This window comes from Ochotona curzoniae, unplaced genomic scaffold, assembly GCF_017591425.1.
Source record: "Ochotona curzoniae isolate NIBS_2020 unplaced genomic scaffold, NIBS_Ocur_1.0 contig_4501, whole genome shotgun sequence".
Lineage (NCBI taxonomy): Eukaryota > Metazoa > Chordata > Mammalia > Lagomorpha > Ochotonidae > Ochotona > Ochotona curzoniae.
The window spans coordinates 9,279,633-9,297,257 of NW_024466307.1; the positions used below are offsets into that span (position 1 = coordinate 9,279,633).

The 17,625-nt window shown below is 35.6% G+C and overlaps 1 protein-coding gene across 5 annotated transcripts in view; it reads right to left on the minus strand.

The window, feature by feature from the left end:
* Positions 1–17,625, minus strand: part of FAM172A (family with sequence similarity 172 member A) — a 270,353-nt gene that overhangs the window by 208,346 nt on the left and 44,382 nt on the right. For 4 of the 5 annotated variants that reach the window (XM_040986040.1, XM_040986041.1, XM_040986042.1 and 1 more), the window contains 2 exons: positions 14,641–14,706; positions 9,481–9,672 (listed from right to left, as the gene is read on the minus strand). In XM_040986040.1, the coding sequence (XP_040841974.1) occupies positions 9,481–9,672; positions 14,641–14,706 (258 nt within the window). The remainder of the gene's footprint in view (positions 1–9,480; positions 9,673–14,640; positions 14,707–17,625) is intronic. The other variant, XM_040986044.1, reaches the window with a different exon arrangement.

Consider the following 17,625-nt stretch of genomic DNA (forward strand, 5'->3'; position numbering starts at 1 on the left):
TCTAATAGGCATTCTTATACTGTCTAATTAAATTAACAAATTTATTTAATTTATTAATAAAATGCTAACAACTACACTTGGCTTTTCAAAATTAAATTTCTAGTTTTTGTCATAGCAGAGTAAAAAATGCAAGAGCTTTGGAAAGTTATTGGGTCAATGGAAAGTTATTGGGTCAATGTTTATTTATTTATTTACTTATTTATTTGCAATGTTAGCTATCTTGAAATAGATTTCCTTTTAAAACTAACACACAGTTTTAAACTTGTTCGTGCATTTTTGTTAAGTACGTCCTTTACAAACCAATTCTCTCCCTGCAAATTAACACCACAGATTGCCTTGGATGGCTGACAATGAAAAAAAAGCATTATTCATTAATTTTATATACGTTATCTTCCACTTGGAGAGAAAGAGCAAGAGCAGTTCTGAATCTCATCATCCCGCAACACAGGCAGAAAGTGAAAGAAACTAAACAAATGCATCCTGGAGAGACGGCAGCAACTGACCTACTGCACAGAGTTCTGTACAGCTCGGATGATGTAACTTGTTAACTTTCAGGAAAAAAGACAAGTACGGATAGTTTAAGGTTTATTCTGATGAAAGTATTTAACTTCTTTACGTTTCTGATCACAAATAACACACTAATCACACGGGCAGCACATTTTCAAAGCATTGCCATGAATCAAAACACTGTACTGTTCCAATCAAGTCTTACTGCAGTTCAGCCTCAGTTAAGAAGGCTGTGTCCCAAACCAGAAGACTTTGATTCAATATCTTGCTCCAGCTCTTTCTCCAGCTTCCTACTAACACAGATCCTGGAGCTGGTGATGATGCTCCAGTAACTGGGTTCCTTCTATCTGTGTGGGAGACCCATATGGAGTTCCTTGCTACTGGACACTTGAGGAGTAAACCAGTGGATGGGTACTGTCTTTGAATTTTGACCTCATAATTGGACATGAGTTAGGATTTCTAAGATATACTGAAATAGGCAATGTATAATTGCAAAGGATTTTAAAATTTGCTTCTCTTTATATTGCATAAATAGTTGAAGGAAGCCAAGTAATATCAGAAGCAAATAATATATCATAATATGGACAGCTAGTGTGCATCAATATAAATGGAGGCTAGGAATAATCCTTAAATTCAGATGCATGGTATTATTTTGTTATTTTATTGCTTACAAAAATCTAATACATTTAATCTAGAGACTGCTGACTTTTAGAGGGCAAACTACACTTTCAAAATTACCTAAACAGTTTTTGTTTCTATAAAAATTGAGACTATTTTCCACTACCAAAGGCTGTTAGCCTTCCCATTTTAGGTCTCTGCCGCAAATTAAATAAACTCAAGAGATTAATCAATAATCGAAGTAAATGACTTTTAACAATCATGTTCAAGATAAACAAAAGCATAAAGGAGAAAGAACAAAAAATGCCACAACTACAGTGAGAAACGCAAACCTGATTTCAACTCTTTTGTTAAACCTAAGCTACTCAAAAACTGTCAACTAATTATTTCATCTTATTGATAACACTTTTTCTCTTGGGAAGTAATATTAAAGGTTTAACCCTGGAGTAAGCCATGGCTTTTCCAGTCTTTGCTAGTGTCCACTGCAGGAGGTGGTACCTTCTAACCAGACAATCTTACTCTGCACACTTTCTCATTCCCCAAAGAGCTCTGAGTCAGCAATTCAACCACTTCAGCTCATTAAAGAAAGGACCAAGAAAGGAGATCAGCAGTTTCAATGAAATAAAAACAAGACAGTCAGATCACGGATATGGTAACATGAAGCTCAAGAGAAAAGTAGATTTGAAGACATCAGAGTGGCTCAAAAGAGAACATGACAAGAAATTAAACAAGATTTTTATGTTCGCCTTCCATGCATTTAAACACATCTCAACTTTCATTGAAATTCTAATCGTATACAAACCCCAAGGCTTTCGACATACTTTCAAAAACCTACACTCTCTCCAAGTCTCCAGTCACTTCTTACGTCGACAAGGGAAAAAAAAACAAAACAGAGAAATTCATCTACGCATGTAACTGAGAAACAGAATGACTAAACGGCAACCAAATAACAAATAACCAATATTTCAGGTGCAAAAATGGTGCCCAAATTATTTACAATCCAGTCTATGAGGAATATTTCAAAAAGTCCATGGACAAAATATGGCTTTAAATTTTTTTGCATCAAAATTAACTCTACCTTTTAGTTTCACTTTTCCTTCCTAGCTGTGAAATCCCCTCCTATCTCCTATTCACCTTAGTGAAAAGGCCTCATCTTTCTTGAAAGTTACTTGAACTCAGGTGCAGCCACAGGCAGAAGGATAGGCATTACATGTAAGAGACCTTACGATAATTTTATGATGATTTCAAAATACCAAGGTCCTCAATGCCATCAGAACAAATTCTTCACTTAACAGTTTATATTACTCATTAAGTATAGGCTTAATTAGTTAACTAGTTCAGCACTTAATACAATCTCATTGAAAAGAGTACGGAAAAGTGGAGCAGATTTATCTTAAAATAGGTAACCAAAATTTCAGAAGGTAATTGGATTTTCAAAACTGGACATAGGCCTCCCACTGACGCCTACCCCCCTCATGCCCCAATCAGTTATGACAGGGCCAGGAGTTAACAATACATCTGCCATGGTACAAGAAGCAGACTTGGCTTCTCCCAAGGGCTGAAACCATAAAGGAATAAGCTTCCCTTAACAACCTCTCTCCAAACACTAGAGCTGTCATCTCACTGTTCTCTTTCACTGGTATGGGGGCAGATCTGGCCTCACATATCTTGTCAGCTCAGAAATGTGCTAAGCTTTGAAATTTCCTTAACTCTGGAACTTTTCTACCTCAACAACCTCCTAAATTCTATAACATGTATTAACTTACATTTTTCATCTGGAAGTTTACTTTTTTGTTTTCAAAGATTATTTATTTATTTATTTTTTATCTGAAAGGCAGATTTGCAGACAAGTAGAGCCAGAGAGAAACATCTTCCATCTGCTGGCACACTCCCCAAGTGGCTGCAATGGCCAGAGCTGAGACGATTAGAAGCCAGGAACCTGGAACTTTCTCCATGTCTCCCACATGGGTGCAGGATCTCAAGGCTTTAACTGTTTTCCCAGGCCAAAAGCAAGGGGCTGGATGGGAAGTGGAGCATTTGGGACATGAATCAGTGCTCATATGGGATCCCAGTGCATTCAAGGGAAGGATTTAGCCACTAGGTTCATGCACTGAGCCTTGGAGTTTAGTTTTAAAACTTGCAAGCAGGGGCCAGCATTTTGGTGTAGCAGGTCAAGCCACTGCCTTGCAATACTGGCATCCTATATGGGCACCAGTTTAGGCCCCAGCTGCTTTACTTATGATTTAGCTATCTACTAATGCACCCGATAAAAAATGGTCCTGATGCTTGAGCTGTTTCCATTGACACGGGAGATCAGATGAGGCTCAAGGCTCCTGGCTTTGGCCTGGCCCAGCACTCGCAGTTGCAGCCACTTGGTGAGAGAGCCAGCATATGGAAACTATCTTTCTCTTGTCTCTCCATCTCCCTCTGTAACTGCTTTTCAAGTAAATAAATGATTTGAAATAAATATAGCCTTTGATTTAATGATCTTGTTTTCAATTTCCAGCTTAGTAGTTCAATGTTTCTATTAGGAAACCAATTTACATCCAGTAAAATAACTTCTGAACCATTATTTTCAGTGGTCTAAATTTAATTATTATTTGAAGAAAAAAAATCTATCAATCAAATCAGCAGTCTATATTTTATATTCAAACAGTTATTAGCTATAAAATTCTTTTAGAAACTGGTAAGTCAGTAACTACTGGATTACAATAGGATATTTTATTAATACTTTCCTCCAAACTCTTTTAAGTACAAAATTTTAAAACTATGAAAGTAAAATTTAGCTATAGAATAATACTGAAAAATAAAAAACACTGAAGATAAAAACTGAAGATGAAATGTAAATGAAGAAACTTTATGGTTTCTTACATAAGCTTCCAGAAATGTCAGTACATATTCATGTATGTGTACACATTCTTAGGTTTTCATTTAATAACCTTAGATTTATTTCATATGAAAAATACACAGGTACATATAACTTAGTCTTCTTAATAACAATATGATCTTCCAGGAGAGACTCATACCATCACTTACTCAAACAGTACCCTGCCCTACTAATGGTCATAAAAGTAGGTTAGAAGCCTCTGTGTTATTGCAAACTGCTGTTATAAGCATTCCTGTACATACATACAGTTTTTGTACTGTATTTTTGTATAAATTTTATAAGTTCCCACAAAAGTAAACTGGAATTGCATATTAAAGTTGGGAAGATGTCATTAAATTGCCATTTAAAAACATGACAACAATTCACACCAATATCTAAACTTGGTATTAACTGATTATCCAACCATTCATTATCAGCTTATTTGCTGTGTTGAAAAACAGCATCTTGTTTCAATAAGCACTTTTTTAATTTTCACAAATACATTCAGTGATGTCAAAACAAGCTTCAAACTTGATGAAGTCACTTGAATAAAGGTATATTTAAAAGTGCATAGCATTTTTTATGTTTCTGAGATATTAAACATGTATATTTTGTGATACTGCATCTTTTGTTTATATGATATAAATATTAATTTCTCATAAGCTGAAGTTTTGGCATTACTCCTGTTAAAAATAACAGAGATATCCTAGATTAGCAAACACTTCCATTTTCTTATCTACGCACCATGGATACTCATCACAACACGTTTAAAACATATTCATCACCAAGTGTGTCAGATGCTTACACTGAAATAGCAAGACCCTGACATAGTTTGCTTGAAGAATAGAAATTGAGGGCAGCAGCTGTAATCCAAAAATTTATTCACTCACTTACTATAAGGAAAAGAAACTGCTTTGGATTACCATTGTTAATGACAACTGTACATTTGTGGAGGAAACACCCTAATGTGCAATCATCAACATTACAAAGAAATTCATCCAAAAAGTGGGAAATATCTAAAATGGAATAATAAAAGAAGAATCAATAAGTTAAACAAAAAATTGCAGCATACCTTATTATCTGGAAGCCAATGGTTTATAAACTAAAAACTTCGACCTCAAGTTTGAAATAGTGAATTTTTATCAGAGTTAAGTAAGAGTCATGTATTCTTTCCTTTAGTCTCATTAAAATCGCTATAATTTCTAAGAGAAAATGCTAAAACATCCCAATGTGATGAATACTACTTAATGAGGTTGCGTCCCCAGATCCACAAAGTATTTTGGGTGTGGAGAAATTTAAGACACAAATTGTGCAGGGACTACCTGTCACTGAAACAGCTACATGAAAGACATGTAATTAAAATGCCATATTGGATCTAGGAGAGATATGTCAACAAGATGGTTGAGGAGAGGTGCCTGGCACTCTTCCATCTCCAACAAGAAAGAAAATAAACAAAAAAACAAACAGCTATTTCAATGATGTGTTAGAAGCAGAGTGTCAGAGTGCCAGAGATAAATAACAAAGACATTGCAAACCAAGCAGATAAATGGCAGCCTTACAAGGAGGGGAACTGGGCACACAGAATCTATCTTCCAACCACTCATGAGCAACCCAAAAGTTGAAGAACTTTGGCTGGCTGGAGGTCTCAGGATTCTCATACTACAGAGATCCAAGGCATTTAATGCTGGAGAAGCCTGCTGCCTGCCCCTGCAGGCTCAGAGCCAAGTTTGGAGAACCGCCAGCTTACCATCCTGCTACTTTACTTGGAAGAAGAACCAAGAACATGCTGTGAACTCCACATCCAAGTACCTGCTACAGGATGCCATCTTGAGTCCTGTCCACTCCAGGATCTAAGAAGTCATCAGGCAGTCGCCCATGGCAGCATGCTCATCAAAGCCCTGCAAATCGGTCAGCTTGGAGACCACACAATTGAAAGAAGTGCTTACTCTCAGGGCTCTCGTGCAAAATGCATGGACCCGACAGTACTTACTGCACCCAGTCCCAGACCTGCAACACTATTTAGCTGGCTTAATTTGAGTGCCACCCACTCTTTGTTCCTTTTATGGAGGTCACATGCACCATTCTTCCAACATAAACATTTAATATATATTTGATAATAAAGTACTAGATTGTTTAAAATGCAAGAAACAGAAATACCTGTAATTTTCAAACTATGTATATGTAAGCCCTAGGGGTTGAGGAAAGAAATCATGTGGGTTATTCTGGGAGTGGTTCTAATCCTAACACCAATGAGCCACTGTGGGTCACCATATTTAAACAAAATAAATTCTACAAAAACTCCAATTGCACACAGGATTCACTATTAGGGGGCGGAGGGAGATTTAATCTTACAACGATGTAAATCCAATTTCAGATTTCTAATGTCTTACTTACTAAAAGTATGAATGGAATATATAAAATTTTATTTATGTGAAAGTTATAATGACACAGGGGTCAAGAAATCAATCTTCCCACCTTCTATGGTTTCCCGCAAGAACTGCATCAGCTGGGGCTGGGCCAGGATGAAGTCAGGAGCCAGAAACTCCATCGAGCTTCCTATGCATCTAGCAAGGACTCACATGCGTGAGCCATCAACAACTGTGTCCCGGGAGCTGGGAGCAGGACGCTGAGTTGGCAGGAGAGTGGCCATAACTTGGACCAACGTGATACAAGCCTGTGGGAGCCCCCAGAGGGAAGGGAACTCGCTTTACCGTTAACGACAGCTTTATGTACAACGGCAGGCGAACTGGCAGCTAGAGGGTCTCTGTCTTTCCTTCTCACTTGCAATTCTGACTTCCTTCTTTTTTAAAAAAAGATTTACTAATTTTCATTGCAAAGTCAGGTATATATTGAGAGGAGGAGAGACAGAGAAATATCCTCTGCAAGATGATTCACTGCCCAAGTGACCTCAATGGCCAGTGCTGCACCAATCTGAAGCCAGGAGCCCAGAGCCTCTTCCAGCTCTCTCACACAGGCATAGGGTCCCAAGGCTTTGGGCCATCCTTGACTGCTTCCCCAGGCCACAAGCAGGGAGCTGGATGGGAAGTGGAGCGGCCAGGATTAGAACCGGTGCTCATATGAGTTCCCAGCAAGTTCAAGTTGAGGACTTTAGCTGCTAGGCCATGGCAGCGGGCCCAATTCTGACATTCAAATAACTAAATAAATCATTAAAAAAAAGTCAAAATAGTACACTTTCAAACAATCTTCCTCTGCTCTATCACATCCCCCATTCCTCTCTCACTTCCTCCTCCAGAGGAAACAGTAGCTCAGGTGACACTAAAGTATCACAAGTCACTTGACAGGGATTTAAAAGAAAAAATATTTTTATATTTTCACCATGAAGCTTAATTTTTTAAAGAGAACATATAACCTAAAATTTCAAAGAGGGCTCACAATGCTTTGAAATTAGCCACTTTGTTTCAAGGAATCATTAAGTTGCCATGATTCAGACAAGTAAGAAATAGGGCAATGAATTGGTACTAAAACCAGATCAATATTTCGACTTACAAGAATAAAATGACTTGCTTTTCTAATATTAGTGATGGAATTTCTCCTGCTTTGAATATCAATAGACATTTAGCTCAAACCAAAATTTTTGGCCTGGGTTACTGTGTATTTTTTTCACTCAAAAACTTCACACAACAATAGAGCATTCTGGAAAAGACAAGGCTTATGTGGGACTGGATAATTACATAAAATACCAAGCACTGTCATGTTGAAAGCATTTGATTTTTCTTTGCTGAAGTATTTTTTCAAATAGCAATTGAATTATAACTCATTTCATATATAATGTTCTTCGCAAAATATATACAGAACATCTATTCTAACCATAAACAAGCGTGTCAGAGAGAAGGTTCATTTCACTATTTATAACCTGAAATGTGAAAGTTTAAAATTTATTATTGTATGAGTGTTACTTCCATCTAAACTTCACTTTGGTATTTACTTCAAGAACTCTAAAAGCACACTATGGAAGTTAGTAACCAAACCAAACCAAACCAAAAATAATGCCTTTGTGATTTTTTTCTGTGCATATCTATGAGAACTGAAAAAGTACAATCAACCTAAGAAATTCTTCTCCTAGTATTCAAAAGTTTCAAAATCTATTAATAAAACATACCTTAGAAGCAGAGCTGAGTTTTGCTATTATTTATCATTTCAGAGTTTACAGAAAACATACTATTTTGATCTATGTAATCATTAATGTATCAAAACACTGCTAATTTTAATTATAAAAATATAATAATGTAGTTCTGATAAATAAAACCAATAAAGAGCACATGGACACATATACTAATTCTAAATATTCTACCTTCTTTTATTAATTTGTGGAAAAATGTATAGTAACCTCATTTTTGAGCAAAAATCACTTTCACATGTGGAAGAAACCAATACTTTAAAGTTTGGTAAGTCTCTATAGAATGTAAAATATGTTATAAAAACAAAAGTAGATAAACATTAACAAGCACAGGTCAGTGTAAAACAAACTATTTTGTTACAGCAAGGAAAACCCTGAACACATAACTAAAATGTAAATTTCTAAAAAGTTTGAATTCAAATAAGATCAATGAACTCAATAAACGTTACAATACTATTTTGTACCTCTATGTCTTATGTTTAAAGCATTTTATTTAATGGCATTAAGAAATACTTAAAGGAAATGACAAAAAAAAAAACAAACCCAGTAAGTCATTTCCATTTTCTTTCTAAAGAATAAGACATTAGTTTAAAACAGCGAATCTACCCGTTCCTACTTCACTAAATTAGGGAAGCAAAGACTTCCAAATTTTTTTTGATCTGTGGTTACTAATACAGAGAGTACAAAAAGTATCATGTGCGTGAGCAACATTGACATTCTGAGATGTCATGACTGTCTAACAACCTTTGTCTACACTCCTGAGCAACAGCAGTGCTATTTCTTCTCCCACTTGCTATTTGTTGAAGTCTTTACCTACTGGAGTGGTAAGCCTGTGAGTGGGAAGTGAACTGTAAGTACAGCACTGTCTAATTGGGGAAAGAAAGAGAGACAGGAAGAAAGGAGGGAGGGAAGGAAGGAAGGAAAGAAGGAGGGTGAGTGGGGAACAGAGGTAGGAACGAGGGAGGGATATGATGGGAAGTACCACTTTGCTCCTTAATTTGTATATAATAAAATGATTTGAAATATATAGAAGCAAAAAGCAGCTACGATAGCTTTCTCAGAAACATATTCACTCAGGTTGCTGAATATTTTATAGTTTGTTAATTTGTGTAACTAAAATTTCCCCCAAAAAATTCAGAATTGAAAACAATCATTTCAGATACATCATCAAAATCTGTGTATGCTCATGAAACTACTTTGCTTTTCCTTTGGATCTTAAAATAATGGAGAATGACTTATCATGAAAATAACATAGTGTGAGAATATCATGTTTAAAATACATTTTTTAATGAAATATGATAAAACTTATAACACTAGTCAAATGCAGAAGGATAAAGGCAGTTGCACTTACATCCACAGCTCTCTTAATGAAAGGTATCTGTGTGCCACTGTCCAGATCTTCATTGATGATAAGCCTTCTGGCCCACTGGCCTGCCCGGACAACTCCGCTCCCGTGAATTAAAACCATCAGTTTCTGGGGATTTGTCAGAGCATCCTCACTCATGAAGATAAAACTCTTTGGTTCATTCTCAGTGGCATCAACCTGAAATTTAAACATAATAATATAATCATTTCTTCTGATCATTCATATGCATAAATGTGGAAATAATTTAGAGATTACTATAAAATATTACTTGGTCATTTCAGGAGTACAGAAATAAAAAAATAAGAAAACATGCGTTACAGACTGTCAGATATTAATGAATGAGCAAGATATGATATTAATTTAGACATAAAAATATATGAAACAAAGTATTGGAAATACTGTTGTATGCTAAACATTACACTATCATTTTAAATAATACCTCTGAATGGCTTCTATGGTCTAGGTACTATGTTTTAAAAACAATGATCTGATTCAATCACAATTTGCTTAACATAGAGCCATTATGACACTCACACAAGATAACACTGAGATTTCGGTAGTTTAATTGAACAAACTGCACTTACCAAATCTTTAATTCTCAAAAAGCAGCATATTGCACAGATAATAGAAAACAGAAAAGAACCAACTGAAAGATACACCCATTAGAACACCATATGGTCAGCCACAATTACTACCACACTTTGAAAAAGAGAAAACATTTAAAATTTAACTACATATTGTTTTACGCAAAACAATTTTCAGCTTTCATTCAAATTGTGAATACAGGATTACATAACAATTATGCATATCTATTTTGCATACAGTTAAGTTTTTAACAAGATGATGACTGACTTTGATTTAAATGATGTAGGAAGGGGTGATTTCCCTATTTCTTGGCCCAAACTCAAGGATAGCTCATACTGGCAGGAGCAGTCGTGGGGAATGAAGCCTTTGTGTGGTTGGGTCAAAACAAGAGGCTGAGGAGATGGCAGTGCTGGTAACACACAACCCCCTACCCCGAGAAGGTCATCGCACGCTGTGCCACGCTAAAGCTCTTCTTTTCCTACAGCACACATTAATGAAATTGTAAAAGAAATACATGAAAACAGCGATACCAAATATGTTCCAGATTCTCAATGTTTACCAATCATGCACACAGAAATAGAAAAAGAAAAGAAAATTAATTTCTCTATTTATAAAATAAACAGATTCGTCTCAGTAAGGAATGCTTTGCCATTGTGTAACCTGTACACATGTCCATTGTTCAAACAGCCTTGGGGCTTGAACAAACAGGGAGGACTTTCCTGGCCAACTCAAAGAAGACTCCAAACATCTCTCCAAGAATTCCTTAGTCCCTCTCCCTGCTTACAAACAATGAATATATTAGAAGCTCTATTTTGTGTATTTGCCTGGAGTTTGTATATTCACCATTTACTCTCCACAACAATATAAAAACCAGGAAGGCACAAAGTTCTTTGCTTTGTGTTCAACTATAATCTCAGTGTCTAAAATGGAGCCTTTTGAAATAAGGAACTTCACAAGTATCACTAGTGACCTCCTTAGACAAAAAAACTTTTAACCAAGTAGATCATGCAAAAGCTAGGTTATCCAAATGGTTTTAATGCACTCACTATTTCACAAAGCACCTAGTAATGATTAAGCTAATTTTGAGCAGGGTACACAGAGAACTAAAATGACACAACAGCAACATTATTACTAGCAACTAATAGTGCAGGAAGAATGTTAGGAAGTGTCACAATCACTTTAGTTTCACCTGCATGTTACAAAAAAAAAAAAAAAAAAGCAACTTACAAAGAAGTGAAGCCACGCAGAAGAGAGGTGATGACAGAGGAAAATCAAATGAGAAGAAAATTTCCCTTTTATCCAGAACAATCATGGGATAACAGTTAAAATGGCTAAAAATGGGAAATGGTGATAAGAATAAAGGGGAAAATAGAAAGGAAAAGCTGTCAGTATACAATGAGTAAGAGGCTACATGTTTCAGCTATTCGATTACCAGTACATCTAAACACAATAAACAAAGTGCCTCTTACAGTCAGTGAGCCTTAATGGGGCCCAGAATGACCATGCAAGTGGCCATCTATTTCTCTTAATGAAAAAACTTGGAGCTGAGTACTTTCCAGTGGGTTGTGATCACCGCCTTTTCCCCCTTGTTTTTTGGACTAATATTTGCTACCAGAGAGTCACTAATTCTTAAACAATGAAACACTGTCACTTTGAACTACAGAATAATCACCTTAAAACTAGAACAATACTTATTTTCAGAAATAAAAATGTAGTTTGTATATACTAGAATGCTGCTCAAGAATATTGAAAAGTCACTAATTAGGGTATCCAAAAATAAATGAACAAAAATTTCACTTCAATATTAAAAAAAAACCTGACTTTGTAACATGAGAACATCATAATACAAAAGAAAAAAACAAAGAAGAGGAACAATAAAATTAGCAAACAAAACATGCAAATAGAATTATGCTAATAACTATGGAGTGAGAGCGATATCTTATTATTACTAGGTGATAATGATCTCATCTTAATACAAAATTCTGATTCCGCACATGGTAACCATAAGCTACTCTGTATAAAGTTATGCTAATTTGATGTATTAATATACCTACAAGAATAAAATAAATTTTCATTAACCTAATTAGGTTTAGAAATGTCCCTTCAAAGACACCTTTTGTCTTCCAACAGTAATAATTCATTAAGCTAAGTTTTCATGAAGGAATTTACACTAAGGTCATTCCAGCACACACCTCACTTTATTGACAAATCAGCTCCCAACACCCTTAGGTCAGTGACACTGCCCGAAGCAGTTTTTAGTAGCTAACAGTTCATTTTGAAACACCAAAGAACCCCACTAACCATGCTGTTTCATTTAAACATGTTGTATGAAAAAGGGTGAACAAGAATTTGAAGTGAAAATAGTAGGTTAACTTAGGAATTCAATATTCTCCAAAAGTATCAAGATACAGCAATGGAGAACATTCTATGCCTATTTATGTGAGGTGTGAAGTAAACTTCAGACAGGATCATGATCTTTACCATGAAATCAAAGGGTTTCCACAAAGTTCTCTCTTTTGAAAAAAAATAAATCGTGCTAAAATACTTGCTCATACCAATAGAAATAAGATTTCTTGAGTGTGCATTGCAGGAGCATTTAGTTACAGATTGGAACATCTGTATCCCATATAAGAATTCCTGGTACCAGTCCTGGCTCACCTGCTTTTGATCCAGCTTCCCACCAATGCAAACTCAGAGAGGCATCAGATGATACCTAAAGTATGTGGGTCTCTGCCACCCACGATGGTAAATGTACACAGACTGATTGGCTCCTGGCTTTGGCCAGCTGTACCAATGAGGCTGTGAGCATCCAGAGAGTTAACCAGCAGATGGAGGACCTCTTTCTGTCCGCCTCTCTACCTCTGTCTCTCTCTGCCTTACCAGGAAATATCTTCTAAAATCTAAAATACATAAATAAATAAATAAAATCAGATTTCCTTTTTAAAGATTGAACTAATAAGCATAAATTATGGAGAAGAGCAGTATTTTTAAAAATCCTCAAATCCTAATATTTAAAATCGAATAGCATTACCAGAGGAATTTGTATAAAACTCATGCAAAATGTTATACAAAAAAGTTATGATATGCCAAGTTTCCTGCAGGGAATGAATCATTTTCATCAAATATTCCTGGTTCTTATACAAGAGTTATTAGGGATAGCAACATTTAACCTACCACTCTCGCCATTCCACATAGAGGATTGCTCTATCTCCACTTGGAAAATCAATGCTTTATGTTTAAATGAAAAACAAAAGGCTTTATATTCTTTTGTAAATTTAGGAACAAATCTAGAACGTTATATTCCTTTGTGAATTTAAGAGCAAATCTAGAATGTTGTCCCTCTGAAATATAAAAAATATGCAAAACCTCAAAAAAAAAGTGTTCTGCCAGAAAGGGAAAGAATACTGTTATAAAACAGGAAACACCAGGAATGAATTTTGGAATATGCAGAGGAAATATATTATGTGTAGAAATAAACCATATTTTTATAAAACAAGAAATATTTAAAGAGACAGTGAATGTCTAATGCAACAAAATGTGCATTTTTCACTTCAAATGAATCAAGTAACCACTGAAATTAGAAAAAAATAGAAGAAGGATAATCATTTTTATTACATCATCAGTTTCTAAAATATTGGAAATTATTATCTTTCCCATACATGACAAAGCAGTATTTTATTATTTTTAAAAGATCTGTTTATTTATTTATTTATTTAAAAAGATTTATTTGTTTTTACTGGGAAGTCACATAATCAGAGAGGAGGAAAGACAGAGAAGAAGATCTTCTGTCTGATGATTCACTCCCCAAATGTCCACAATGGCTAGAGCTACACGGATCCAAAGCCAGGAGCCAGGAGCTTCTTCTGGGTCTCCCACATGGGTGCAGGGTCCCAAGGCTTTGGGCCGTCGTCTACTACTTTCCCAGGCCACAAGCAGGGAGCTGGATGGGAAATGGGGTTGCCGGGATTAGAACCAGTGCCCATATGGGATCCTGGTGCATATAAGGCAAGGACTTTGGCCACTAGGCTACTGCACCAGGGCTAAATACTTATTTATTTTTATGCAAAACGTAGATTTGTAGAGAAGAGGAGAGGCAGAGATCTTCCATTCAATGGTTCATTTCTCAACTGGCAATAATGGCTAGAGTTGAGCTGATCCTGAGCCAAGGGCCAGGATCTTCCTCTGGGTCTCCCACATGGGTGCAAGGGCCCAAGAACTTGAGCCATCCTCTGCTACCCTCCCAGGCCATCCAATGGGGAGCTGGATTAGAAGTGGAGCAGCCAGGACATGAATTGGTGCCTACGCGTGATATTGGTGCAGGCAGAGGTTTAACTACTATGCCAAGACTCTGCCTGCACCCCCTCCTGAAAAGCACTTCTTTACAAGAATTATGGTATACAGTGAGATGGTTATAAGTATTTAAATTCAGCTTTTTCAAATTGATGTATTAGAACATTCACATTTATATTTATCACAATTAACATAAAACAAAAGTCTCTTATTAGGAATAGAAAATTATTTTACTTAAAGAATAAACATTTTCTAGAAAACTGGACTTACTGGAATAGAGATTTTTTTCAAATTACAATCCTTCTCCAGGAGTTCATAGACATACTTCGTGATGATCTAAAAAGCAAGTAAATAATATTAATGTCTTAGGATGAAATGCCATATTATCAAAATTGATATAATTTTTGAGAAATTATTGGAAATTATTGCTGTGAATAAATAACTTCATATTGAAATATTCTGACATCACATCAAAATACATCTTACTGATTAATTATGTAGAATAATTTGATTTTTGCTGTACAAATAATTACAAATTTGATTCTGATAATTAAATATAAGTTAATCTAGACATAAAACACAGGGTTTTCTTTTATAAAGAGGTCATATTTTGTTAGTATTTCTAGAATCTGTTTCCACTATCATATTTCTATAGGTATTGTATCTAGTACGTACTCTGACTCTCACCTCTTTTTTATTCACTGAATCAAAGAGAGAAGGATCCAACATATTCAAAACGGAAAAGGAAAGCTGACCTTGCCAAGTCTGGTACCAGTCGGTATCACTGCTTATGCGGGACAGGAACTGTGCCTCACCCTCACAGATGTTCTGTTCCTGATTACTGGAACCTAATTCCTACAGATGAGTTAAAATCTACATGGCAAAAGAGTCTGTATTTACGATTAAGTTTAAAGAATCTGAGAAGGCCAGATTGTCCTGCATTATCTGCCTGAGTCCATGATAGTCACATGAATTCTGAAGTTAGCCAATTACAAAAGAACAGTGACAGAGGGTAGTGAGTAAGGACTTAATTGGTTGCTGCTGGCTTTGATGGGAGAAGAGGGATAACACAGGCAACAACAACAGACTCTGGAAAGTGACAGAACTTTTAAAATATACATCCAGTAAGAAAATGAGCTCAGTTCATCAAGAGCAAGGAAGTGAACAGCAAAGTAAAACAGTGAATACTTTCTCCCCTAGAACTTAAAACAGTCTGGCCATGCTTTCATTTTAGTTTAGTGAGACTCCTACTGAACTCTGGATCTAAGGAACTGGATGGTAATATGCTTGTGTTGCTTTATGTCATTATATTTATGTGATTTAATAGAGCAGCAACAGAAAACCAATAAGTATTGTTTTAAAGACCGAATTGATTTATCTGAAGGCACAGTCACAGAGAGAGAGAGAAAGAGACTGATTTTTCCATTCACTGGTTCACTCAATGGCCAAGCGAGGCCAGGCAGAAGCCAGGAACCAAGAGGTTCTCAGATGGTGGTGCACGGCCCTAACCACCTGGACTATCCTCAGCAGCTTTCCCAGGCACATTAACAAGGGGCTGAATCTGAAGTGGAGCAGCTGGGACTTGAACTCATGGCCATATTGGATGCCAACATGGTATAGTGGCTTTTCCCAAGAGTAAAAAAAAAATGTCTCTAATAAAAGCAAACAGGCACTGGTGGATGGTTTGAATGGTCATTTTAAGAAGTGCATCTTCTCCCCAAAATGTTTTGAGTTATCTATGCAGTGAATAATTTTAGCAGTGATATACTTAAAAATCAAATAGTATGAAATAAAATAAGACAATTTTTTTGGGGGGGAAATTAAGATGTCAATTGCTGTGGTGCTATATTCCACAAACTAAAATAGATTCTTTATCCTGCTTTCTTCAAGGAGTCCAAAATTCTTCTGTGTATACGTATTCATTTTATTTTAGAAGCAGCTGATTACATGTATACTTGAACAGCTTTATCTTGGCTGGTAAGGATAACTTCAGAGGCTATCATGTGATGTTGGGATTAAGGAATAATCTTAATTAACCAAGTAAGATTCTTCTACCTCAATTTACTATTTACAACTGTGTTTATTATACCTTCATCACACAATAATGATACTGTAGATTTGAAAGAGTAAACTAAAAATATGTAGATTCAGACTAAATATATGTGGGAAGTTACATAATGGTCTGCCATTTCCAGGAGAGTAGCTTAAGTAAATGAGATTAGTTAAAACAAGTAGCTTAACATTTCTGAAAATTTCCTATGAAATCATAAAATATCCTTACTTCTAAGACAACAACAACCAATGAAAGCTAATTCAAAACCAAATGAATTCTAACATTATGCAAAATACTTCAGGGACAATTTGAGAATTTAAAAATGAAACTATTTTGGCAGTGCTTACTTTACATTGATATAAACTCTAATATAGTTTATTCTCAATTTTTCATACTCCAGGATAATACAAGGCAACTTAAAAATTCTAAAACTCATTATATTTGGCATTAAAGTATATTACAGGCCAAGTACTATTCTAGATTTGTACTATATCAAATCAAATGATAAATCCGTATATGATGTTGAAGGAACACTAACTTGCTTGCCAAATATGCAGTGTTCTCAAATCACCGACTGCAGGGAAGAAGCCACCATGAACTACACATCGATTTTTCTGCATGTCACATGTCAGCTTACTTCAGGTGACAAATTCTGTGAGATAAGTGTTATACCTACGTGCATGCATCTCTCACCCTAGCTAAGCATTATTACACCACGCATTAGTCTTGTAACATTTACCTGCTACTTAATTAGTCTTGAAACACAGTGGTTTGAATATCCTACCTTCATCCCTCTGAGGATACTGTGTGGCATACTGAACACACTTTAAAATAGTACATGAATTATTATTGTACATCCTGTCTTCATCTTTTGCATAAGATAAGTGATTCTGATTTTTTTAAATCTCCCTAATTTTTGAATCAAGGCTTAGGAAACAAGAATCAAGGATTCATTCATTGCCTTCCAGACTGTACAAGACTGCAATCATAGAGAAAGACAAATTTTTAAAATATGAAAAGATAATTTTGAAAAGAACATGGAAAAAACATTTCTGTTTGAACATCATCTGTGTTCAATTACTCACTGGAAATGGTGTCCATAGAAGGAAAAGAAAAGGTTTAAGAGGCTAAGTGTGTTTTATATTTTTATCTTCATTTAGTAAGAATCACAGGAACTTCCCATTTCTAGTTGGATGTATATA